The sequence below is a fragment of the Balaenoptera borealis genome (assembly GCF_965194805.1).
Source record: "Balaenoptera borealis genome assembly, chromosome: 17".
Classification (NCBI taxonomy): Eukaryota; Metazoa; Chordata; class Mammalia; order Artiodactyla; family Balaenopteridae; genus Balaenoptera; species Balaenoptera borealis.
In genome coordinates this window covers 58,568,762-58,596,451 of record NC_138876.1, presented here as the reverse complement: position 1 = coordinate 58,596,451, position 27,690 = coordinate 58,568,762, and the positions used below count along the sequence as shown (strand labels likewise).

The following is a 27,690-nucleotide window of genomic DNA, read 5'->3' as shown; positions in this document are numbered from 1 at the left end:
ATGCTGCTTTTCTCTAAGACATTGTCTCCTTTTTGTTACTTGGGTGTCTCTGTAAAGGTATTTGACATAGATCCAAACACAGGCACCCCATTAAAGGCTTTGGTACACTAGCAATCATACTGAAAGCTTCAGAGTCCTAATTACAGAACTGAATGCAGCCATCAACACACTCAGAAGTCCTCACATTAGGGAAAGAGATGACCACCGTCTTTCGTCACCTCAAGCCATGTAAGGATGATCTAGAATCCACCTGTGCCAACGGGCAGCCAGGCACACATCAACCTGCCCAGATTCTCCACCTGCGGCAACAAGCCCAGTCAGACCAGCCGTTCTGAAAATGAGCTACTTGCCCACACACCTGCATCACAGTGGCAGACAAATGTCCTGCAAGCCGCTGCCCGCCACGCTCCTACCCACACCATGCACACCTAGATGAACGCGCCTGAATATTCTTATTCACAAGGACAGAGACCTGACACTGTGCTCACACACGATCACAAACAAAAACACATGTGGAATTATGCATCTTGTTCATCCAGGGCAGCAAAGCGCACTTATTATACACAGGCTTTCATGCCCCGCCCAAGACCCTTGGAACAGTGGATTGCTTTTCTCTAAGCCATGCCCAGACTAGTCCTTCACCCCCGGCTGCGTGCCCAGCGTGGATAAAACAGCAACTCGGCTGCAGTCCGGTCGCTCTTTTCAACTCTTTTCTCCGCCTGAACTCCCGGGGGGCCGCGTGGCGCCGGTCGGCCGCGTCCGACTCCGGTGCCCTCCCCGCCCCTGCCGCGCCACGGGGCGGGGCCCAGCCGGCCGCCAGGAAATGCCCAGGAGAGGGTGTCACCTGGGCAAGCCCGACGACGTGTTGATTCCCAGGATCGCCGCCTTCCCGGGTCTGGGCCTCCGAGTCCCGAGCCCGATCGCGCTCACCTGTTCCCCAGGCGCGGCCCCGGGGAGCCCTGAGACGCTCCCGGGACCGCTGCTCTCCCTTCAACTCCACAACCATGAGCAAGTTGGGCAAGTTTTTTAAAGGGGGAGGCTCTTCCAAGAGCCGAGCTGCTCCCAGCTCCCAGGAAGCCCTGGCTCGACTTCGGGAGACAGAAGAGATGCTGAGCAAGAAACAAGAGTACCTGGAAAATCGAATCCAGAGGGAGCTCAGCCTGGCCAAGAAGCACGGCACGCAGAATAAGCGAGGTAGGCTCGGGGTCTGGCCCCAGTAGTGAACTCTCCGCCTCCTACCTCCAGCCGTTTCCTTGGGGACAGTCCGGTCTGGCCCACAGCACCTGTCCCCCAGGCCACCACGTGTGCTCCCACGGCCTTTCTAGAAACTGGTAATGACCCCCCAGGGGCCCGGAGTTAGAGCTGAGCAAAGCACAATCCTAGAGGGCAAAATGTAAGGAGGCACCACAAATCTCAGTCATCAAGATGAACAATATTTTTATGCAATATTTTAAAAACTCAAAGTTGATACGAAAGCATCCATGATGAACAAAATAGCAATATTTAAAATAAAAACAGGATTGGTATTATTGATTCTTTTCTGTTGCAACTGGCCCTTATGTGTTCTGCACAGCCCTTCTTTATTTCAAATTCGTTCCGAAATGTGATGTTTTGTTCATCGCGGATTTTTTTTGCATTAATTTTGAATTTCAAAAATACTGCATTGAAATATTACTTATCTTGATTATTGCTTTTTTGGGTGCCCCCTTAAATTTTGCCCCTGGCTCGTCCCACCCTGGTCCAGTCCTGCTGACTCCAATGCTAAATATCAACTTTTCTGCCGTGTGTTTGTATTTTGAATCACACATTTCAACTTGCTTGTAAATCTCCATTGAAGTATATTCTAGTATGTTCTGGTTTCCCTTTTCCTCAGCTGTTGAAGACTTTAGTTGGCTGTTGTGCAGTTGAGCTATTATACCAAAAAAGTAATGTCAGAGAATTAAATATTAATTCTATCACTGGCTTTTGCCACGTGGAAAGGTCTTTAAGTCAATAATGATTCTTGGTGCTCCTCTTGCACCTTGAACCCTTTGTTCTTTGCCAGAGTTAATTGGTTTCTTCAGTGTATGGCTCTCTCTGTAGAGAATATATCTAAACAACACCCGTGGCACATATAAAAACCCAGCAAGAAGTTGAAGTGATTTGCTTTTGTAACACAAGTTCAGTGACAGACCCAGAAATAGAAGTGGCAATTTAGGACTCTGCTCACCACCAAACCCTGAACTTGCATCCTCAAGTTGGGCTTCTTGAGTCATAATGAAGCCTTGGGAAGATTTAGTTTGCCCTAAATGACCCTGCCATTGTTTAACACAGGAAAGCAATCATGTCTCCTGGAGTTGACCTTGAAAATCCTGCTCTTTCCATAAAAATGACATTTATGCCCATTTACTACCAACAACAAAAAGGCCAAGTTTCATTTTCCTCTGCTCTTGCATGTAACTCTTGTCCACATTGTAGGCTGTTTTAGAGTTAAGTGCTGGTTTCTATTTTTACTTCGTGTCTGAAATATTTTGGGATGTTATTAAATGGCAATTTCTACAGAGAAACTATGCCAATATGACTTGCTAAAAAGCCATTTGTTGTTCTGTTCCTGGGCCCTTCCTCTTCAGTTTGATGGGTACTCTGACATTTGCTTAGAGTACCCATCAAGGTACTCTGTCAAGGGTTTTTTTTGGTTTTTTTTGATTTGTTATCCACTTGGATCTGTATGTAGCTTTATCTACAGTGGTTGCTCAGTAAATACTGGCTTAAAAAAAATCTGAAAAATGAAACGTCTGCTTCTATGAAGTAGTAGAAATATAGATTTGCTTTTAGAAGAAAAGAATGTCAAATAATATAATGTTCTTGAGTTGGCAATGCACTAAATAACGTGTCTACAAGTAGACTTTATAAAGACACCAAAAAAATAAATAAATAAAGGCAACCCTAATCAGGAACATCAATCTAACTTCCTTAAATCAGAGTAGCTAGAAATGTATCAAGTGCAAATAATCAATTGGTTTCAGAAAAGCTATTTATTTTTCATCATTTTTCCATGGGAGCTTCATTGGAGTTAGCCCAAGCCTGGTTCTACAGTGGCCCTGGAAGTAGGAAGAGTCTGGTTAGCATGAGGCCATCTGTAATCTAAACTATGGAAAGAATCCAATCACAGACCATGCATTGGAAACACTGTCAATATCAGCATCTTCCAAATAAACCAAATAACTTCATATACATATGGTTACTGTTTTCCATTAGCCCCCAAGAAATATTTTCCCACACATAATAAGGCCAAATATACTTAGTACTAAATGGGTCTTGTGCTACACAATGTCAGTGTCAGAACGGCCGTAATTTACCTGATAATCAGAGTGCCATATGTATGTGCAGTTAAAGTTTTACTTCTAGAGGTGGTTAGTCAGCTAACATGCTGTCAAGAATATTAGTTGAGTGGCCAGCTAGTATCATATCAGAAAGGGCCACACTCCCAGCCAGTACAAATTCTTCCATGATCTAGTTCTCTACAACAGTAATTTTGACAGTTAGCATTCTCAATGTCAAAAATGGGTTTTATTGGTAAAATGAGTAACTCTTAAATTAGCATAATAAATGTTAGAAATGGGATCTCACTGGTGAAATTGTGGGTATTCTAAACATGTGGTTTGGCTGAGATAGTTTAGAGATACTTCCTTGCTCCCCACGTAAGAACAGGCGTTAAGAATGTACTAGGTGTATAACTAACAACGTTAGGATGGTACCCGGGGCTTGATCAAATCAGCATAGTGTCCAGTCCTTGGTTCAGGTGGATTTCTGAACTCCCACAGAGCACAGCACCCTGCCAGAGAAGGTCGCTGTCTGTGTTCAGTGAGCCTTTCATATAAGGTGTATTAGACTAAAAGGACATAGAGCTGGGACTTCACTGAGCTCATAAAACAGGTTGAGAAACTGTTTTTTGCCTGCTTGGCCAAAGTATGTTTGTTTAATAAGTGTATCTGCAGATCTGAGTCTGAAACTTGCTTTCATTGCAACTTGTAGCAAGGCTGTGCAGTGGTAGCTAATTCTTACTTCAAACCTCTTTGGCAGTTACCATAATCTACCAAAAAGAGCCTGAGTGGGCACCACCAAACTGGTTTTACAACAGCCATGATATCAAGGCTCTGTTGATCTAAAAGAGGAACAACTGAAGCAAGATCTATAATTTGGTTAAAAACTTGAGAAGAGCAGACATTCTTTAATGCAGTTTATTCAGATTACTATGATAGAACTCCTGCTTTATATAAGCTAGTAATCTGCTTTGTGGAAAAGCAGACTTTTTTATATGTCACTTAATTTTTTTTTCTATTTTTGCTGAGCACTGTCATCTAGAGCAGTTTTCCGTCCTGGCTGTATATGAAAGTCACCTTGATGCCTGCGGGATCCTACCCTCATAGATTCTAATATAATTGGCTGGGGTGGGGTTAGGGCATCAATATTTTTTAAAGGTGCCCCCAGGTGATTCTGCCCTAGCCAGGGTCAAGAATGAGAAAACTAAATCCGTGGTAATGTTAGTGGGGTAGAAATACAAGGTCTCTTAGTCTTGCAGTGCTTCCTAACTCTTTTCATATCATGGCACCCATGGGCACCGATAATATTTGTGTGTGTCCCTGGGATAACCAAGGACCAGCAGCTCGAGGACTCTGGACACCCCAGGCTGGAGGCCTCAGGAGCTGAAGGTATCAACATTTTAGTACATTGCAACTCCCTCCTGCCACACTAGTTGGTGGAACACCTTAGAAGTCACAGTTCTAACCTCTCTTATGAGTTGTTTTTTTTTTTTTTAATAAAATCTTTAAGAGATGGTCACAGGGATTTGCTTAAGTGTAATATTCCTATTCAGTTTCCGTCAGTGTGTAAATATCTGATAGAAAATAACTTAGTGTTGTAGTCAAGAGCCTGGGCTTCAAAGCAGATAGCCCTGGGTTTGATTCCTGGCCCTGTCCTGCCACTTAGAAACGGTGTGACTTTAGACCATTTACTTGGCCTGAGTCTCAGTCTCTTCATCTGCATAATGGAGGTGATAAAGTTGATCCTCAAAGTTGTGATGATTAACGACATTACTGTGTAAAGCCCTCCATTCAGCGCTTTATAAATATCACCCTTTGTGATAATATAGCATTTTTTTTTTTTTAAAGCTGACATCAGTTTCCTAGTAAGATCCACATACTGGCTCAAATTTGTCTTCTGGAATAACACAGAATAAATCTACTCCATCTGTCATGTGAAGACCTTTCACATAGTTGAGGACAGCAGTCACTTGCCTGAGTCTCCTGCTCTGCAACCCCACCTCTGTCACTTCCTCAGTTACCCCTTCCCGTGCTGAGGTTTGCTCACCAGGGCAGGTCAGTCAGGGTGAGGCGAGTGAAGCCCTGACAGTGAGTGCCCCTTGACATCTTCCCCCTCGGTACCGCTCTGCTCTCTCCTCTCACCCTTGTGGTGGCCCCGTTGCTTACCTTTTCCCAGGCAGAACAAGAAATCCAAATATGTTACTATGTGAAAAGGGGTGGATCCAGGCTGGAGTTATCACTAGGCCTCAGGCTGTTGGGAAGTGGACTTACAGAGGTGAGAGGTTGAGACAGAGAGGAAGTGAATTTGACCAAAATCCCTCCTCAGTGTCATTTCACAGGATTCCAGTGACAACTCGGAGCTGAGGTCATTCATTCAACCTCTTTGCCAGGTGCCTGTTTGGTGAAGTGAGACCCCAAGACAGAGAGTCTTGTGTGCGTAGCTGGCTCACTTTGAGCCCTGAGGTGTTTGGGGGCAAGAATGAATTTGTTTTCAGAGTCATGATGCAGTTTGAGGCTTCCTTGGAGTCAGGATGTGGGCACAGTCCCACTAGTTTAGCTCAATGTTGGAATCTCTTTGGGCTTTTTATGATAGTTGTCACAGAGCTGAAGTCTGCAATCTCAGACACCGGGGGCCAGAAGAACTGGGTAAAGAGAACCACATCACTGTCAGCTGGTTGAGTGCCAAACTAGTGAGGGCAAAAGCATGGCTCAGGTAATAGGAGACAGGCACAGCCTGCAGGACCCGGATGGAAGTTCCCCTGGGAGATATCACTTACCTGGCGACCTCTTTTCTTAATAGAATTTCTCAAAATGTGGGTCTCAGATCAGCTGCATCAGAAGTCCTGGAGGATGCTGGTTAAAATGTATACTCAGAAGGACGCCCCTAAAAATTCTAATTTAGGGTTGAGTGTAGAGTTCAGAAACCTGAACTTTGAACAAATAACTCAATGATTCTGATGCAATTTGAGAACCTGTATGTATTATTTAATGGGCCGTTAAACTGGGAGGCACTATCTCTGCTCTCCTTTCTTCCTCACCCGTTCTCTTGTTTCTCCTCTCCTCTGTCATCACTCAGATACCCCGATGAGAAATAAACCTCCCTCTGTGTTAATTGCGAAGAAACACTCCCAGAGCTTCTGACAAGTCATCTTATGCACCGGAATTAGTTTTCTTTAGGGAAGTGTATAGGGTACTATGACTCCACAATCGTTGTGCAGGGTCCCAGAGTCCCCCAGTATTCAAATTACAACCAGACACCATAATAGTGTTCTGTTTGCCTCCGATTATCCAATTGTTGTACCACACTCTGTGTATTCTGGGGCCAGGGAAAAAAATTTTATTCCTGGGGCATCCAATACCTGGATCTTATTCTCAGGTCAACTGCCCATTTCTCCTCCGGAAAAGACAGATCAATAGAAATGCGACCCTCCCTCAACCTCCACCCTCAATTTCCACCCTCACCTTGGGAGCTCCCATCAGGCTTTAACCCCTGGTGGGGGGGGGGACCTAAAATGTCTGGACCAGTCCTGGGAGCCCTATTCACTTAAACTGTAATTTTAAAACGTCTCACTTTCTTAATACCTCCCTCTCCCCTCTGAGCCCTGGCAAGGATCCAGGGCTTACACCCTCACTCACGCACTTGGGAACTGACCAGCACAGAATGCCTTGGGTTTCTTATCTCTTTTGTTCTGCAGACACAGCCTCAGTTTGTATCTGCCTTTTCAGATGCCTTATCAGTTGCTTTTTCTACAACTGGACTTTGAAAGAATTAAAAATCCCAGCCAGATTTACCCTTCCCCCCCTTTTAAAAATCAACATTTTAAACTTGCATTCCATGTTTTACATGTATTTCTATTCAGTATCATCTTATTTTCAGTTGCCTTAAAATTAAGATTTTAAAGTTCCAACTTCATTGTCTTATATATGAGCCATTTCTTTTGGTTCAATCAGTCACAAATTTATTCAGCTGCCTTTTTTGTTGTTGTTCAAGTATTAAAATGTATTGAATAAGACAGAACCAAGGACAGAAGCTCATGACATGCCGCTAGAGACTTCATTCCAGGATCACCTCTGCATGATAGCAATGATGTTTCATGTAAGATTCAGCTAAGGCATGATTACCGGTTTGACACCTCAGCAGTGAGTTCAGTTATTCATCTAGTTATGAATACACCTGACATCTATCTCTAGCCCACACCATCTTATTTCTCTAAGTTTTTTTCTCTTTTCCCTAACAATGCCTCAGTATACCTTGCGAATTCCTAAAACCAAACTATATTCACACACCTCTGGTTCACAATGCTGGTTTATGAACTGGTAGTGTGTTAACTTCATCAGATTCACCTGGAAAGCTTTTTAAGATGCCACAACAGGAGATTCTGTTTCAAGAGATCTGGGATAAGGTTTAGAATTCTGGTACTCATAGCTTTCTGGGTGATTTTGATATGTATAAGGTTAAAAGGCCAGTGGTGGTCCATATTTTTTCTTTGGTCATCATCCAGTAACCCAAAGAAAAGAAACCCATGAGATTAGTTTTTGAACTAAATTTTCAACTTTGTGAACTCGTATTGGCTTCTAGTTACCACTGGCTTCTTTTCTACTTCCTCAGAAGCTAGAGTATAGAGTGTATCTGTTCTAGAATCATTCTTTCAAGTATCTGTGGTACAAATTTTGACAGTTTGCTGACCTATCATATTGGGTTGGCCAAAAAGTTCATTTGGGCATGGAAAAACCTGAGCAAACTTTTTGGCTAACCCATAGCTTCTTCTATGAGGGTAATTGGTACTGCTTCTTGTGTTATATAACTTTACATCTAGTTTATTTTTTTCCTTCATGAATTTGGAGCAATAGTATAAATATTGGAGCATTCATTTTTTATTATTCTTCATTTAAATTCCACAAAGCTGGAATAGAGCACCATATTTTGGGAAATATTTACATTCAGCAAAAATATAATTTTCCTTGATTTATGCTATTTTGTAGTTTATTGAATCAGCCACAATAAAATAGAATAAGGTAGAAAAGTTACTACTAACACGATGATTATGCCAAAATCATATGATTTATGCAGTTTCAAGAAACTACAACAGGAGATTACTGTGAACTGTCCTCAGATGTACTTAGTATTACTAGTATGTTTCTCAGTATTTAGGGCTACTTATTTCAGATCAGATTTTATTTTCAGGATAACAGAATAAAAAACAACTCAAAACACATAATACTCTAACCTATGCCTATAAGGCAAGGCATCTGATTCTGAGTTTTAAAGTTTATGATGCTTTGCTTAGGGGGTCAGTTTTGGAAAGGGCATGAATAATCTATTTTGGTATTCAATTTTTGTAATATGCATAAGTACACGTGAATCTATTTGTGCTCTTAAGGGGCAAAATTATCACAATCACTTAAAATACATAGATAATATCGAGGTTTTATTTTTTAAAACTACACTCTCAATCCTCTGCTTTAGCAAACTATAGCCAGAACTTACAGCATATACCAGTAATTTTAGTTTCTCCTACTTTTTCTGACTATAATTTTATAGAAGTTCTAACACATACACAATTGCTCAAAAATTTGCAGAAGGTAAAGGGAAAAAAAAAAAAGAGTCTGGAATAAACATAAAGCAAATAGTAAGCCATTTCCTGAGTAACTGACTTTCTTGTACCAGAGATTTTAATTACTTACCTCAAACAAGTGGTATTAATAGAGAATTACTTATTGGAAATATTTAGGACTAGTACGAAGTTTATACGGTCATACTATAAAGCAGTAAGAGCTCTTAAACCTGGACCAGTGGCTCTCTCAGCCCACTGCTAAGCCCTTTTCTCAAATATTTCTATCTTGCGGGAATTTCCAGTGAGAGAATGGGAAATAGCTAAAGCCCTGCCCATCATCTGCTCTGTGTAGCCTCCAACACCTCTTCTCAATCTAGCAGTCTAGTGACTTAAATACCAACAGTGTAATTGCTACCCTCAAACAAAACAAACCCAAAAAGGCAAGCAAGGAGGAGTGGTGATTTTAAAAGTATAGGAAAGGAAAAGTTGATTATTCTCTGTTAAAAGTTGGGAATCCTTGTATTAGAAGTTATTTAAAAACTTAAAATTGAATGTCAACCAGTGAGCTTAAATTAATAAAGTTTACACTTTTATATTTGGCTTACATATGAAGTTAGAGAAATAAAATTGTGCGACCAAACATTTGACAAGCATTTTGGACATTTCATTCTCTATTTGAACATGAATTTCTAGTGAATCTTTTTGGTTCTTTCACAGAGCGCTATATGCTGCACAGTCATAATGGGTGTGTCTTCTTTGCTGTAGGAGGAACATTGTTCAACAGGCCTTTCTCAGTGAGCAGTGCTATTTATATTACCATTCTTTTTGTATATTTCATTCATGTAAAATGAAAGTCAATATAACCTTGGAGTTTGAACAAAGGTATTATCCTAACTCAGAACTTCTACTGTGTTGACTGAAGCAAGAAAAAAAAAGTTATGATTACGTTAAGCCAATTTACACATATTTCAAAGATCATATACACAAGAACTTATGTTTTATCATTCTTTGAGCAGTTTGACAACTTTTATTCATGTAAACTATATTTACATAAACTATAATATTTGAGTGTTTTTCTCTCACTTACATTTGAAAAACTAAAGAATAGTACATAGAGTTCATCACCAATGTCAAAGTAAACCTTTCTCCAAGAATTTAAATTAGTAATAGTCACCTTGCTTTGAGGATAAGAATTATGTATTCCTCCAGATTTTTTTTTTTGTATTCCTCCAGATTTGTTGGTCATAGGATCTCCAGGGAATAATCATAGAATCATAAGCAGTGGGAGCTAATGGGGGCTCTAGGGGTAAAATCTGTTGGTTCTCAGGAGCACCTACAAGCCATGGCACAGTAGTTGGAACTATTGGTGCATCATATGAACAAGGAATACTTATTTACAAGTAGAAAATAGAACCACATTACACACACACACACATATACACATGACACATATATACATATATAGATACATATACACACATGCACATATAAACACATGCATATACACATATTCATATATACAGACATACACAAAGGTACACACGCAACATACAAAATTACATCCATAGGTACCTATGTCTACCCTGTAGAATGAAGCATAATCAGCTGTTTCTGAGTTTTTCTATTTAATATTTGCTGGTTTCATGTTCATACTTTTTCCTCTATATTCTAGGCAATAGCAGGTCCATAAAGGTTACCAATTTGTGAGGTTACTAATAATACTAGTAGCAAGTGGAAAACTTATTCCTTCAGTTGGTTATATATTCTGCCTGGTCACTTAACTGGGTCTTTACAAAGAATGTCAAGAAGATTTTAATTAATACATTTGTATAGTGTTCCAATAACAAGTTAATTTTACTTGCCTGGAAATTGACCTTGGAAGCAATTAATTATGAAAAATAGGAATTTCGGTGGATATTTAAAATGAGTCTTTTTTACAGAGTGAAGTAAGTCAGAAAGAGAAAAACAAATATCGTATATTAACGCATATATGTGGAATCTAGAAAAATGGTATAGATGATCTCATTTGCAAAACAGAAATAGAAACACAGACATGGAGAACAAACGTATGGATACTGAGGGGGAAATGGGAGGGGGTGGGATGAAATGGGAGATTGGGATTGACATATACACACTACTATATATAAAATAGATAACTAATGAGAACCTACTGTATAGCACAGGGAACTATACTCAGTGCTCTGTGGTGACTTAAGTGGGAAGAAAATCCAAAAAAGGGGGGATATATGTACACGTATGGATGATTCACTTTGCTGTACAGCAGAAATTGACACAGCAGTCTAAAGCAACTATACTCCAATACAAATTTTTTTTAATTTTAAAAAAAGGAAAAAATAAATTGAATGAGTCATTTATGCAAGCATTTCTTCCCTTTTTGGCAACTCAAGCCTAATAACACTTTTAGGTCATGACCTTCCCCTCTCAGATTTATCTCCTCTATTAATCTCTTGGGTGACATCCTGGCAGTGAGAACTGCCTTATCTCCAAAAGTAAGTGTGAGCTTTTTAGGATGAGGAGAGGAACATCATTTCTGTTGGACAATAACTTCCATTTCCCTTGTCTTTTTCTATCTTTCTGCAGATGGCTGAGGCCACCTCTTTGTAATCCTTTACACTTTATGATATTAATCAATCACTCTTTTTTTTTTTTAACACAAAATTCAGTACAACATTACTGGCTTGCTTACAGCAATATTCCTCTTCCAAATGCCCTTTCCTCAGAATATCTCTTGTTTACTTTCTCCAATCTTATTCCTTTTTTACTGTTTTCTCAAGCATCTGCTTTGCCCTTGTATAATCCATTACATCATTTCTGTGGTCTAATCTTCTTTTAGCTTGCTATTTACCCTTTTTAATGACATTTAATATTGGCCAGACCTCTGAAAGTGTGATCTTACTTAAGTTCCAGCTAGTGTGGCAAACTGGTGTGATTTGCTCTGGTTTCTCAGCCAGAAACTTTACATCACTTAGTAAAGAGATTTGCAGTAGGGGAGAGGGTCAGGGGCTAGAGGTAATATGTTTCATCATTCATGCTTCTTACTGGGCAGTGTGTTTGAGCATCTGTGTAGACAGTCACCCTGGCTTCATTACCTTCCCTGTGAGGTCTTCCCTCACCCTCCAGAGAGAGTGTAGTGTGTACATTCCTCTGTGTATCCACTGTGCCTTGTACATGTCTCTTATTATTTTCCTCAATGTCTCCTATGCTACTTGAAGTGAAGGATGTACCTTATACAAGTTGGTATCCATGGAGACAGTTCCTGTAAGATGGTAGGCGCTTAATAAATGCTTGTTGAATGATGAATAAGTGATTGAATGCCCGTTTTATATTTTGCCTCCTCTGAGACTGTAGCCTTATTTCTTTGCCCCTACAGTGCAAAGCATGTGGTGGATCTCCAGTGCATGCCTGTGGAGTGACTGAAAGGAATGGATGAAGGATATTTTTAAAAAATGACGAAGGCTGGGGAAAATTCATAATGGGTTGGCCCTGGACAAATAAATGAATGTTAGATTTTTCTAATATTTCCCCAGCCGTTTCCAATCTAACCTGTGACTTTGAACAGAAACATTTTGTTTTTATTCCATTTATGGAATGCTCATGGTGATGCTTACTCAGATTGTGTTTTTCGAGAACTATAATGAGTTGCCATAAATAGAACTATTGTTTGATTAATGAAGTGAGTTGTATGTGAGTAAGAACAGGGCTTACGTTGAAGTTTCTCAAATAAAACAACACGATTATGAGACTTCCCAGTTAAAAGCAAAAGAGGACATAACCAATTATGAGTGGCATGTCACTTAAGCACTCTCTGGGATTAAGTCTTCCAAGCTTCATCTTTTTAGGCCTTCTCTAAAAGTCATCCGTTCCTGGGAGAGAGTAGAGCTGTCGTAATTCAGTTTCATATTTCACAGATAGGTTTGTTTGTAGTCACTAGATATGATGGTTCCTAAAATGTTCTTCCTTTTTTGCCAACTAATAGATGAACAATGCACGGATTTATACACCTTGAACGAGCAAAGAATAACAGATTGACCTTTCCAATCAAGATGCCCTATACATGATCTAAGCAATGAAACGGCAACTCTTTTCTGCTATTTGAAGTTATTTTTCATAGATGACTGAAAGCCTTCCTCCTCTGGCAATGTGGTAAAGTTGCAGAGGGCTAGTTGAATTTTGGTTCAAGTGGATAATTCTTAAATTTCAGTCCCAGTTCTCAATGGGCTGTATAGTAAGGGCTCTTCGTGTATCCCTTGGCAGCAGTACATACGGGGCATTGTTCTGCAGCTCCGTCACTGAAGAAACATCACTGTTATACAAAAAGACAAAACCCCTGGAAGTTTCTCCCCCACAAAGGAATACAGTAGATTCCTTTGTTTCAGAAAGAATGTTTTCCAGGTTTCATCAGCTGCCTAAAAGCACATGTAGGAGCTTGGCAGATTGAATTGCACATTCTACATAGGTTAAATTACACGGCTCGAAAAGTGTCCTTCTTTGCCAAATCAGGAGTGATGCTTTATTTGCAACATTTGTCGAATGTATTTGAAAAAAATACAGCTGTTTCTTTCCTAAATTGGTTATTAGAAATCAAAGTTAAAGCCTGTCCATCTCATGGTGGGCCCGTGGCATCATCATTTCACATGAGAAACAGCTCACAGAGATACTCCTCACATACACCTCTTGACTCTTTGGAACAGAAGCCTCCGGTCTTAGTGTTTGGGAGAAACATACTGTGCCAGATAGAAGCCACAAGAAGTGTAAGGTGTCCTGGAGCCAGATCCAGCCATACAGAAATCATCTGTTTTGCTCACACAAGGTTTTTTTGAAAAATGTAGCTCAGCTTTTAAATTTGAAGGATTTGGGATGCAAATCCAGATCTCTTGCTTCTTTTGATCGTGTGGAAGGCTGGGCGTGCAGTCTGCATGACAGCCGAGGACTGGAGCCCAGTGGTGTTGCTTCCATAGGTCAGGCTTAATCTCTCCTGGTCTCCAGAGTTCCCACTTCTTCCTGTTGGCTCTTTGATACTGGAGCCAGTGTCCACAGCCATTTATTGTCACTCTTGCACTAATTTTTATTGTTATAATAGAGGAATATTCCTCTATCTCTTTCTCACAGGTGAGAAAACAAAGAAGGCCTTTCCCCTTAACCTCTCTCTCTCTCCTTCACTTACTTTCATTGCCTGCTTCCTCCTTCAGAGTTTAGGTCTCTGATTCAGGCCAATGTGTAGTTTGCGGTATGGACATTATAGTGTAAGTTGAAATCTCACACCTTGGTGAATTTTTAAATTTCTCCCAACTATTTTGAAGCGCAGAAACCGTATGTTAATATAGGCATTCAAAATTGTGTCCAGATCAGAACTTGTTATTATTATTTCAGCTGCGCCGTGCGGCTTGTGGGATCTTAGTTCCCCGACCAGGGATTGAACCTGGGCCCTTGGCAGTGAGAGCACAGAGTCCTAACCACTAGACTGCCAGGGAATTCCCAGAACTTATTGTTATTAATAAAAAATATTGGCAAGGTTGGGCATTACAACATGTGGCTCCCATCATATGGTTCTGAAATCTTGTGAAGAAGATGATGATAATGATGAAGGTTTCTAATATTTAGTAATCACTCACTATGTGCCAGACTAATTTCTTTACATATGTTATTTCATTTAATCTTTAATGACCACATGAGTTATATTCACATTTTCCAATAAGCAGCTATGTAAGGCCATGTAGCAGTGGGTAGATGGAGCCTAGATTTGAAAGGAAACCTGACTGCAGGGTACAATGTTCTATTGTCATCTTCTAGGTGTTATTTTTATTGTTATTATTATTGTTCAACTGAGGGGGCATCATTTAAGGAGAGTTAAGGTCACATTCCTTAATAATAATAATAATAAGGTTATTACTCACAGTTTTTAATTGGTAGAGGTAAGATTACAATGCAGTGCTAGTGACTCCAAAGCCCCATCTTTTATACCAAATAGTATTTTTCAATTTACAGAAAGTAATCTAAAATTAATTCTTACTAGGAAGCGTGGTATATTTTTTTTAATGAAAAGTTTTAAAAATTCTCAAAAAAAAAAAAAAGAAAACACTTTTGGGTCAATGGGTATAGTTAGGTTCCAAATAAGTACGGACACTGAACCAGCCTGAGATAGGAAAGAGATGGACTTTGAACCTTCCACCTCTGGGTATGTTGGGTGGAGATGTGTATTTGGAGTTTAGCTTCTTAGGATACTCTGCTGTATAGTATTATGCACTGTATCATTGAAATGCAGAGCTGTTTTGTAATATTATGTTCCTGTTATGGTGAGTTAGGGTGAAAAAACAGGTAACTTGTTGCTCAGAGGTCTCAGAAATAAGATATGCAATCTCATTAATGAATGACTGTTATATAAATCACTATTATTAATAGAAATAATATCTAGTTGCTCAGTCTCTACTGTGTACAGGTACTTTATAAGGTGGTTTCCATAAATTATCACTAGTTCTTAGAACAATCACCCTGCCTCTTGGGGATTATGTCCTCATTTCCAGAACAGCAAACTGAAGCTCAGAGAAGGAAAGTGACTTATCCAAGAAGGAAAGTGACTTATCCAAGAATATACATCTATTAAGTCATGGAAGAAAAATTCACACTCTGACTTTGAAGACCATACTCTTTCCGTTATACCATGCTGTCATGGTGCACAAAATTATCAAATTTTTTCATTTAGTATTCATTCATCTTATCTTCTCTAAAATAGTAATAGTATTTACTCTTGTAGTTTTTTGTGAGAGTTAATGATATAAATCACATAATGCACATAAAGCACTTAACACCAGTTTGGTGTCTAGCAAATAATCAATAAACATCGGTTTTTGTTATGTACAGTATTTTGTTGGCCATGTGCCAGGAACTGGGCCAGGTGCTGGGGAAACAGATGAATAGGATTCTGTATCTTTCCACAAAGGGCTTATAATTAGTGTAGGGGAGATGGCGTAGAATACATTTTACAAAAATTATAATCCAATATAATAAATGTCATAGTGGGTGTGGATCTCCAGGCAGAGTGATAGCACAGAAGGTCAGCTGCCCATATTCCTGCATTCAGGAGGAAACCCTCACACAGCTCTGGTCATTCACGTGAAGAGCCTCTCCACAGTGATATTGTATGATATTGTAGAAAGGCCTTTGTGCCAGATGTTCTTTTTATTTTTTATTAGTTCTTTCCTAAAGGACAGATTAAATACATAAATAAAAGCTGTTCTTTAAATTAAGTGTTAGTGCTATTCAGCAAGGACTGAAATTGTGGTGTTGCACCTGGGGAGGGAAGTAGAGCAGAACCGAGTTGACCCTGGACCTTCACAGTGGGCAGAAAGGGGCGGGGAAAGAAAGTTACCACTCATGAGGGAAATATAGAAAAGTGATCCACACCTAAAAAGCCTTTCTTTGGCAACTGTAAGAATCCCCAGCCTGTCTGCTTCCTCCCTACCCTTGGAAGGAAGCCTGCCTGTTGGCATGCCCCACCCGCTTCTATAGAACTCTGGGCAGCCTCCTCTTTCAAGAGAGAGACCTCATGGAGAAACACTCATGTAACTACGATTTCAACAGTTATTTGCACTGTTAAACTACAGTGTTCCCTGGCTTATTTTCTTACTATTACTTTTTGTATCCTATATTGTCCTTTCTTGGATTTTTAAAAAAATTTTACTGGAGTAAAAGTATTTTTTTTGGAAACAGTGCATAGATATAAATTCTCTAAATGCCTGTAGGTCTAAAAATGACTTCATTTTGTTTCAGACTTAAATAATAGTTTGGATTTTTACAGAATTCTAGCTTCAAAACATTTCAAAAATTTTAAGACACTATTCCATTGCTGTTGGATAGCCAGTATTTCAAACATTTGATAATAATATCAGTCTCATTCCTTTGTAGATAATCTCTTTGCTTGTTTCTCCTCTGGAAACATTTAAGATTTTCTTTTTTTACCTTGGAGTTACAAAATTTCACTAGTATAGGTCTAGGCATGTGCCTTTTATTTTTTGCTTTTCCCATCTTTCAGTGAGTATTTTTATTCTGAAGAATAGTCTTCCTTCAGCTTGGGGAAACCGTATTCTTTAATTTCTTTATTACTTCTTTCCCCACCGTTGTTTCTATTTTCTTCTGAAATCGTTATTTATTCTTGTATTATTATCCAGACTCCCCCTGAAACATTCTTTCTCTTTTGAAATCCTTGTAAGACGGATGTTGGATTCCTTGGCTCTGTCCTCCAATATATTAACTTATCTCTCTTTTCGTTCTATGTTCTGGGAGAATTCCTTAACTCTATATTCCAGGTCACTAATTTAGTCATCAGTTATATTTATTCTACTTTTTAACATTTTTATTTATTTTTTTAGTTATGTTTTTAATTCCTAAGTATTTTCTCTTGTTTTCTAGTTGCTCGTTTTTATGGAAGCCCATTCTTGTCTTATAACACAATAGCCTCTTGATCTCCCTGAAGATACTAATACAAGTTTTGTTTATAACATATTCTATTTCCTACATTCTCTCTCTTCTCTTGGGTTCATGACAATGTAGGATACAAGAAGCAATAGTAAGAAAATAAGCCAGCAAGCTCTGTTAGTTTAGTGTAAATAACTGTTGAAATTGTGTCTATGAAACTTACTGCACTTAAGAAATGTTTCCTTAAATATTGAAAGAATAATTAAAAAAACTGGTAATCGTCTGGAACTAATAAAAGCAAGATTATTTCAATCAAATACTGTGGGGTTTGGGGTGATAAGACAATCTTGTTTGGGGACAATACATTTTATAGGTACTGATTAATTATAGATTCTGATTTATTTTCAACATGGATAGAAAACTTAAGTTTAATTATATGTGTATATTTTAAATACAAGGGTATCCATTAGAAAAATTTAGTATATATAACTATCCACAATTAAAGGGGAATAAAATGGACAAATGAAAATTGATCAATCTATATAAAGACAAGAAAGCAAAAAGAAACTAAAAATCACAACAAACAGAAAACACAATAAATATGATAGTAAAAAGACCATACTAGATGATATATCAGTTATTACAATAAATGAGAATAACTTAAAAACTTACATTAAAAGTTGGAGACTATCTGAATGGTTAAAAATAATCACACACATTAAACACTCAAATATATGCTATCTGTAATAGGCAATATCAAAAAAGAGCAAATTAAAAACAATTTTGAAATTGAGGTCCATGTAAAATTATTACAGGCAAATTGTAATAAAAAGAAAGCTGAAAGATTAATTTTATATTAAACATTAATATTAATATACAAAATATAAATTTTAATATATAAATATTAACTTTACATTAAATATTAATTTAATAGAAAACAAAATGGAGTTTGAGGCAAAGGTTAAATGGAGATCAACTAATATTGATTCATAGATCATTAATAAAATCCAGCAGGAAAGTATAATGGCTAGAACTCTTCATGCACCAAACAAAAAGAATTGGAATAAATATACTGAATCTGTTGGAAGTACAAGAAGAAATTGACCAAAACCATTAGAAAAGAGCCTTCCCTCAGAAATCTCTGTTGCAATAACTTACATGTTTCACTCTGAAACCATTAAAATATTTGAGTTATTTTGTCAATTCCATTTAATTATCTTCATATTAGCATTCTGCTGCTGCTGTTTTCCTGCATTCTCACTAAATGCCTTATCAAAACTCACATTTTAGGGCCTATTTTTCGGGGTGCCTTCCAAGGTGCCATAGTCAGAAGAACTCAGTGTTGTGATTTTTGAAAGAAGCACGTAAGATTTTGCTAAGTGTTAATGGGAGGGCATTTGGATACCATTTCTCTGAAGGCACCAGTCTTTTCCCTCACCAGTATGCCATCTAATCCTTGAGAAGGACTCTACAGTGTTGATTTTATGGACATTTATGATTAGATGTAACCTTACTGATCATCTCATAGTCACTTCAGACCAAGACACGCTTGGCATCCTAGGCTTTGGACTGTCACTCATTGACTACCTTCAAGCAAGTCATATAACTTCTCTGGGTCTCAATTAACTTGTCTTTGAAATAAGAAAATAGGGCTAGGATAGATAGTCCTTAAAATTCTTTCTTTCTCTAAAGTTTTGTTTTTCTTATTATGTGATATTTACTTCTATTTTATCTATTCTTTTTCTAAAATCCAATATTAACAGAAACCCTTCTGTGGTATATTTTAGACTATGAAATTTTGACTTTTCATCTTCTGACACTTGACAGATCTTTGGAAGAATAACAAAATGTTTAAGGAAGCAGTAGTTGATACAAGCAACTGAAAGGATAGATGCTGCCCTTTAGTTTTTTTTATTTGGTATCCTCTTTGGTTTCAACAATACTGATTCCATGGTTGGTGCTGAGTAAACATATCTCAGCAAGTGTCTTGAGTGAGTGATTGGCTCTCTCCTTATAAATGTGGCTTCTCCCTTATTTAGCTGCATTACAGGCACTAAAGAGAAAGAAGAGGTTTGAGAAGCAGCTCACTCAGATTGATGGCACACTTTCTACCATTGAGTTCCAGAGAGAAGCCTTGGAAAACTCACACACCAACACGGAAGTGTTAAGGAACATGGGCATTGCAGCAAAAGCCATGAAAACAGTTCATGAAAACATGTGAGTGACTTTAGTCTCCCTCTGAGCCATAAATTCCCTCAGTGCTTTGGAAGTATATGATGATCTGCACAGGAATGGGCTTACTCTTTTGAGACTCTTTGACATGTTGGAATGGAATGTTCCCACAGAGAAAGAGCAGAAGTAATATTGTCAAAAGAAAAAAAAAGACCATGAAAAAATAAAGGACATTCATTTTGCCCTTAATGTTTCCCAGTAGCCTCACTATTGTTTGACACTCCACCTGCAAATATTTTCATTCTATAATTTTAAAAAGGCTTTAATGTTAATATCTGTGAAGGTGTTAGAACTGTACAATAGTGGTTGTCAAATTTCGGAGGGACTCAAAAATCACTACTAATGAGAACATAGATGCCCAAGCTCCTTCAAGAAAAGTAAGGATTGGGCCTTTTTGTTTTTAACCAAGCTCCCCAGGTGATTCTGATACTAACCAATGTTTGAGAACTATTGACATACAATAGTAGATAAAAGCATGGATTTGGGGTCAGATTTTCTGGGTTATAATCCCAGATCCTGCTGACTGTCCTTGGGCAAATTACTTTGCCTCTCCCTGAGTCAGTTTCCTTATCTGTAAACTGGAGATAATAATAGTACTTACCGCATGTGGTTATTGTGAAACTCAATGAGATACAAGATATACTGCACTTAGGAGTTCCTGGCACAAAGTAAGCGCTCAGTAATCTATATTCATAGTGGTAGTGGGGCTAACAATTTGCTTTATATTCACACTGAGAATCAATGTCTGGGACCTAATCCTTTTACAAAGTTAAATATCACAGTGAAGTTTGGACCAAAGGTACACAAGGGCAAAGAGTGACTGAGGGATGTAGAGAAGCTTCCATGGATGGGAAAAGGTGGGAGAGAGAGAGGCTGGGGTCAGTGAAGACATCTTTGCTATCATTTTCTTGCCTCGATAATCAATTGACAGTTAGCCATCATTTTGACAGCTTCTGAGAGATCATTCAATTCATTATCAGAGTCACAGTTCTATATTGTTGCTGTAAGCGGGGTGCTAAAATGTATGACAAAATCATAGTTTTTCTCTCTGGATAGTTTAGCAGCAGCATCCCTGGATGTTCCTTTTGAGAAAAATTCACTCCCAGACCCAAACTTTAGCTGTACCTTTCTCATAGGATTTTCAAATAAATAATCCTTGTACATTTGGTATAAATATAAGAATTGGAAATAAGGGGTGATAGGAGGATGGCAAAGTATTCTTTTTGATTACTACATGAAATTATGCCAAAATACTCAGCTTTTCCCATATATAGAGTCTGGAAAACTTGTAAAAGATTTATTCCACTGGGAATCAAAATTTCAGTGTTAATTGCTTAATAATGAGGAAAATTGTCACTTCTCTGGTATCCAATCAGTTTGGCCTAGCTTCAGAGTTGGAGGAATGATTCAGAGACAAGGTACTGGAGAGGCAGCTCAGATGCTGGCATTCGGACACTGGCAGCTTCGGTGGGTGGTTGGAGGCCAGTGGGACTTGGGTGCTAGAAACTGTCTTGAAAGCAGCTGTCCGTCCTGGGCCTGTGATTCCTTTGCTGAAGTTGCTGATTCTTCTGAGGGCTTCATAGGCCTAATCCTGCTCTCATCGGTAATCTCTCAGACCATCAGCAGCTATGGGAAAGTTCTCAGGGAGCCAGGACCTCAGACATACTAGGCAGTCTAGAAAATAGATGTCTAGTTCCAGAGTTCACCTTCTACAAAAAGCTGCCCTGATAGCAGCTGCTGAGAGCTGCCCGAGTTTATCTTAGTCACAGTGGTCCTTGGTGGCCCATGGTACCACTTCCTGCAGAGTTAATACACAGCAGCATATATTTAAATTTTACATATGCCCTACCAGACAAAATTTCAAAATGGGTCTACAAATATTGTTAGTTATCAAATAATTTGCCCTCTAGTAACTCCCAAATGTAATGGCTATCAATTTAATTTAATTTACATAATTTAAAATATATGTACATATACAGAATTATTAATTTTTTTGAAATGCAAATTCTTAAAGTTGATAAGTCTTATCACCCGGAATGTTTACTATGCTACTGAAATAACTAAGAGTTTATATTAAATTGACTCATTTTTCTAATTTATATCTAAATTCATAATTTTAAAGTAAAATTCTAAACTATTTCAAAAAAATATTATTTCCCAGGGATCTGAACAAAATAGATGATTTGATGCAAGAGATCACAGAGCAACAGGATATTGCCCAAGAAATCTCAGAAGCGTTTTCTCAACGAGTTGGATTTGGCGATAACTTTGATGAGGTGGGTGACACTATATAAAGAATGGAGTATTGTGGCCGCTAAAAAAGACAGCTTCCCACCATATGGGGCAAGCAGGTTTCCTTACACATTTCCTTAAATATCATTAAAGAATAAATTTCTTAGAAAAGTACCTGTCTTAAGAGGGAAATGAAGTGTTGGTAGCTCTGATTTAAATGAAAGATTAATATAGTTTGGCAAATAGCCCCCTAATTAAGTTTTCAGCTATTAAGGAAAAACAGCATGTGATTACGTAAAGTTAGTGACTTTTAATGGTTGAAGCCTAAAGCCCCATTATGAAAAATTGAGTGCTCGCACATCTGGGCAAAACAAAGCAGACTGTGTCACTCTGCAAGAAACAGACAGATCATGCTCATGTTAAATTAGAGGTTAGGCTGCCTCTGTTCATTACTTAGGCTATGAAACAAAATAAATGTGGAGTGACATTATTAACACACACATTCCATTGAGATTAATCAGTCCAATAATACAGACTATAATTATAATGGTGGTGTCTGCACTGTGAATTTCAATTGTTCTACTCAAAGTACACACAAAGTACACACAAATTTTGAAACATTTCCAATTCTCAGATTAGCATGGCAAAGAATCTGACTTCCTACGTTCATGTAGTGTTAAAAATGGTACATCTAATAATTAAGATGTAGTTCCACAGAATCCTTTAAAGTGAGAATTAGGTGTCAACAGCTTTTTTTTTTCTAGTTTTGTTTTATTTTATTTTATCTTTCTCCATTCTACTTTCTTTTTTTTAAATTGAAGTATAGTTGATTTACAATGTTGTGTTAGTTTCAGGTGTACAGCAACGTGATTCAGTTATACATACACATATATCTATTTTTTTTCAGATTCTTTTCTCTTATAGGTTATTACAAAATATTGAGTGCTGTCCCCTGTGCTATACAGTAGGTCCTTTTTGGTTGTCTATTTCATATACAGTAGTGTGTATACTTTAATCCCAAACTCCTAATTTATCCCTTGCCCCCCACTACTTTCCCCTTTGGTAACCATAAATTTGTTCTCTATTTGTTGTCTGTTCGTCTGTTTCTTCAATAGCTTTTTAAAATGGTATAGACCAGGGGTTGGAAAAATGTGGCTTTCAGGCCAAATCCTCCCCAAGTTCTGTTTTTGTATGGCCTGTTGAACAAGATGGTTTTTATATGTTTAAAGGATTGCAGAAAACAACAGCAGCAGTGACAATAGCAACAAAGAAGGCTACGAGACAGAGACGATATGCGGTCTGCAAAGCCAAAAATATTGCTGTCTGGTCCTTTCCAGAGAAAGTTTGCCTATCCCTGGTTAGACTAACAAGCACCTAATGAGTGCATTATGACATGGTGGAAAGAGCTCTGGGCTCATTAGGACATCTGGGTTCTGCCATTTATTACTAAACTTTGTGTAAGTCCCTTTACTTTTCTGACCCTTAGTTTTCTCATTTATAAAATGAAAATGACCAGATCCCTAGACTATCTCTAAAGTTTCTTAAATTCTTTTATCAATGAATAAATAAGTGTATGGTACCTGAAGTCTGAAAATGATGGAGGTGATTATTCTGTCACCACATATTTGCTAAAGAAAATATCAATATCTTTTCAGTGCTATTGGTAACCATCAAGCACTATTGGCAATTCTGGGCATACATTCAGTGTAGGATAGTGTGTTCTGCTACTACTACATTTGCTATATTTGTTCTTAATTGTTTTGTGAGCAGAAATAGGATATCAGAGTATTCATGCTGAAGGTACATTATTCATTCAGCCTGTGGGGCACCATAAAGCCCACAACTACACTGACCACACTATTTCACATGGCCTCATGCTATACATTTTCATGTTTATTTCCTTGTCATGAGGTAGATATAATGGTGGTCAGACAGTCATTCAGCTTACTGTATGTCTGATACATGGTGACTTGATCGAATGCTGTGGTTGGCTTAAGGATCCCCACTCTTGGCCCATAGTATTGTTACTCTCATTTTAATATAGAATAATTATTTTTTTCTGTGCCTTTCTCCTACATTCAATATGCTCCTTAAATGTAGGGACTGTTGTTTGTACTTTGTCTCCCCAGCCCTGAGTTCAGCCAGGAGTGAGCTCTCAGTAAATTTGTTCTATGATGAATAAATGAATAAATGAAGAAATCTCCTTGGTCGAATGTAAGAGTGTCTTAGGTCATTTCTAATAATGACAACCTCAGAATTCTAATGATGACAAATTTAGTTTTGACTCCCAACTTCTCTCAGGGGGGTTGGACTCAACCTGAGGACACTTGGAGCCAGTTAGACATGAACTATTCATCTCAAGTCATCTCATATCTGTCATAAGGTGACTTTTACCCTTAAAGCCTCAAACTAGACTGGCCTCTCTAAGGTTCTTGGGACAGAGAATAGTTTAGGATTAAACAAGACTCTCTGGGGCTATTGCTAAAAGAAAGAAATACAGTGTACCTACCTTGAGTTGAAGCTTTCTTAGCTAAGACACACAGCAGGATATTTACTAGTTTTGGTAATTTGACAAAGGAACAATAATATCTTTGATTCTTTTTACTTTTGGTATGTTATGGTTTTGCTATACCTGTTGTTTTATTTCAGTAGCATTAGCCCAAATGAAAATATTTATTTCCTCTAGTTAAAGTCTCACAGATTCTTAATTCTTAACAGTAGAAAATAAAAGATACATTGGAAAAATGACAGGCAAGGTGTAAATTTCCTAGAAACTGTGGAGGTTATATATTCAGCTAGCACAAATTACTTGAAAAACTGTTGACTGAAGTATTATAAGATTAACTACAACAAATTTGCACAACCCCAAATATTCATATTTTAATTATTGCTCAGTGTTGCAAAAAAGACTTAGTCTTAAAATAAATATTCCATTTCACTGGGTTCTCACATATCAATTGGGTAGCAGATGTTCTTGTTATTATGTTTGAGGAAACCCACTTCTTGAAACATTAACTCCCTAAAATTCTTTCTTTTTCCTCTGTTCAGGATGAGCTGATGGCAGAACTTGAGGAACTGGAGCAGGAAGAATTAAATAAGAAGATGGCAAATATCCGACTTCCAAATGTGCCTTCCTCCTCCCTCCCAGCACAGCCAGACAGAGTACCAGGTCGCATGTCAAGCACGTCCTCCTCTGCACATCGATCCCGAGCAGGTCTGTTCCCCACCTCAACCACCTGTGGTCAAATAATTACCTGAAATAATAGCCAGGCCTATCCCTTTTAGCACTTATTTTTCATTTCATAAAATATATCTTTTAATACATAATTCATACCTGTTTTCTGTGCTGAAAGTATGAATGTCACCAATTACTAATTTTTATCCATTTTTTGTTTGTTTGTTTCAGCATCTTCCAGGAGGGCAGAAGAAGAGGATGATGATATCAAACAATTGGCAGCTTGGGCTACTTAAAACAAAATGTTTGGACACCGAAATTAATGAGCTGTACATAAGACACACAAAAAAATGTTTTTGCCAAATATAGAGGTTAACAAAGATTCTGTTTTATATTTTTACTGGATGAATAATTGTCTTTTAAGCCTCATAGGTAAAAGTTAAAAAAGGAGTCATGTGTAGATTTAGGATCCAGGATGGAATGGGACTTCCTGGTAGCATTTTGGAGGATCTCTCCATACTGATGGGAGGGGGCATTCTACCTTGTTCACTATTGTATTATTTGCAGTCCTGGCACATAGTTGGTACTCTCTATATATTTGTTGAAAGAAAACTGAATTCTATGAACATATAAAACATATAACAGTTTATAAGCAACTTAAGAGTGATGATGTGTTTAGGAAAGAGGGGGAAAATAACTTTCTTTCCTATGAGAATGCAAGTTTGCTGTGTGTATCCATGTTGTAGCCCAGGGTGAATGTATAAGAAACGTATCTCTTATAGGAGATAGAGAAGTTTGTAGAGAAGTCTTGTGTGAGTCTATACATAAATAGTTTCACTTGAGTTTTGCAGTTTAAAATCTTAAAGGAGTTTTAATTGACATTTATTATGCCAATTAAGCTTGGAATGGGACAATGGATGCCTTTCCCAAAATGTCTGAAAGCACTAACAGCTTACACTGCTGAGCGAGAATCTCCTGGGTGTAATTTAGTCACGTAGGGGGCTGCATTAACATTCCCAGTCCATTATGATGCTGTATGGCTTCAGCGTGCTAAATGTGTGAGTATTCATTCTTTTCTGTTTTGTGCTCTCTTGTACATTTATTTACACTTTACATCATATTCCTTGTAAATATGTAAAAATATAGGAAATTAAAAGTATATCTTGAATGAAGTTTTGGCCATAATGATTTTTAAGTGAAAGTACAACATTATGTATTGTCCATAATGGTTCATGGACCATAAAACGACAAACGTCATTATAGAAAATGATCTAGTAATTCCCCACATTTGCTTAGGGAATACAAGGTCTAATGGGATGGAAAGAACACTAGACCTGGAGGTCGGAGTTCTGGATTCCATCTCCTGCTCTGACACTAACAGTACAACTAGGCAAGTCATAAACTCTTGTGTCTTGCCTTTGTGTCTTCACTGGGAAATCTAAGGGTTGGACTTGATGATGTCTAATGGTTCCATCTTGCCACAGGCCTTTTGCACATGCTGTTTTTTCTTAGCAGTCTTCCCACCCTCCACAACACAGATACCACGTCTTACTTATTCCTTAAATCTTAGAGTGTCCTTTGTTTTGGTAAACTTTTCCTGATTGCACAGACTAAATCAAGTCTCCCTGTTATATGCTTTTGTAGCACTCTGCTTTCTCTCCTATCATCTATCATGGTTTATGTTGCATATTTACTTGAACAATCACTTTATTATTCTTCTTCCCTGCTGGGCTGTGGTAATTTGAGGTCATGGACTGTATCTCTTCCAGTTCAATCCCACTGTGTATCTCTGCACAGTCACTCACATACAGTTGGCATTTAATAAAGATTTGTTAAATGAATGACTCTTTAAGTTTTTACATCTTTTGGGTCCTGATAGAATAACAGGAACTGGATTTACCTTCTACCATCAAATAACTAGAAAATTGGACAAAATATATGAAACAACAGTTTCCAGACAGTTGACAGCAGGCAGCACTAGACTGTGATTCTTGAGATGGAAACAAATGAAACGAGTACTTCCAGTCCCAGCTCACTGCCTTCACAGAGCCTGGCGGTCTTACCGAGTGGAGGAAATCTATGGGGGAAATTCCTGGAAAGGAGGTTGTTTCAGAGAGAGAGAGAGAGAGAGCACGCTGGAGATCTGCAGAGAACTGATCTGTATACATGTATGAGGAAATTACTGAGGGCAGGAAGGACCACTGGAAAGAAGCAGGCAGATCAGTCCCTAGAGCTCACACAGGGCTAGGAGTAGTTTGTGTTCCCACTAGCCATAGGGGAAAGACCTCCTACTACAGGGGCATCAGATTGAGTCCTTAAAAGGGTATTGTCTCATTACTGAGGTCAAATTATGCTTAGACTAAAGGCTGTTCTGTGCTCACCCTAAAAAGCTTAAAAGCAAGCTTCAAAAGGATGAAATGATTCCAAGTAACTTACCTGCACCCCAGAACAAAACTCCCAAATGCTTAAAGGAATATAAAAGCTAATAAGTACCAACAAAAAAACAACTAAAATAAAACTGGCACCCAACAGCATAAAATTCACAAAGTCTGGCATCCAATAAAAAATTTTCAGGAGTGCAAAGAAGCAGGAAAATACAACCCATAACCAAGAGAAAAATCAAACAGTAAGAAGAGACTCAGAAATGACACAGATGATGGAATTTGAAGGCAAGGGTTATTAAAACAGCTATTATAAATATATTTCACATGTTCATTACAATTACTATAATAAATATACTCCTTATGTTTGAGAAAGAAGA

At 38.2% G+C, this 27,690-nt stretch overlaps 1 protein-coding gene across 1 annotated transcript; it reads left to right on the top strand.

Annotated features, from left to right (window-relative positions):
• Window positions 1-534: 534 nt before the first annotated feature.
• Window positions 535-26,117, top strand: CHMP4C (charged multivesicular body protein 4C). Its single transcript, XM_082363631.1, has 5 exons — window positions 535-1,194; window positions 19,330-19,507; window positions 21,684-21,798; window positions 24,803-24,968; window positions 25,161-26,117. The coding sequence occupies exons 1-5, from the start codon at window positions 1,005-1,007 to the stop codon at window positions 25,223-25,225; spliced, it is 714 nt and encodes a 237-aa protein (XP_082219757.1). The 5' UTR covers window positions 535-1,004; the 3' UTR covers window positions 25,226-26,117.
• Window positions 26,118-27,690: the final 1,573 nt, after the last annotated feature.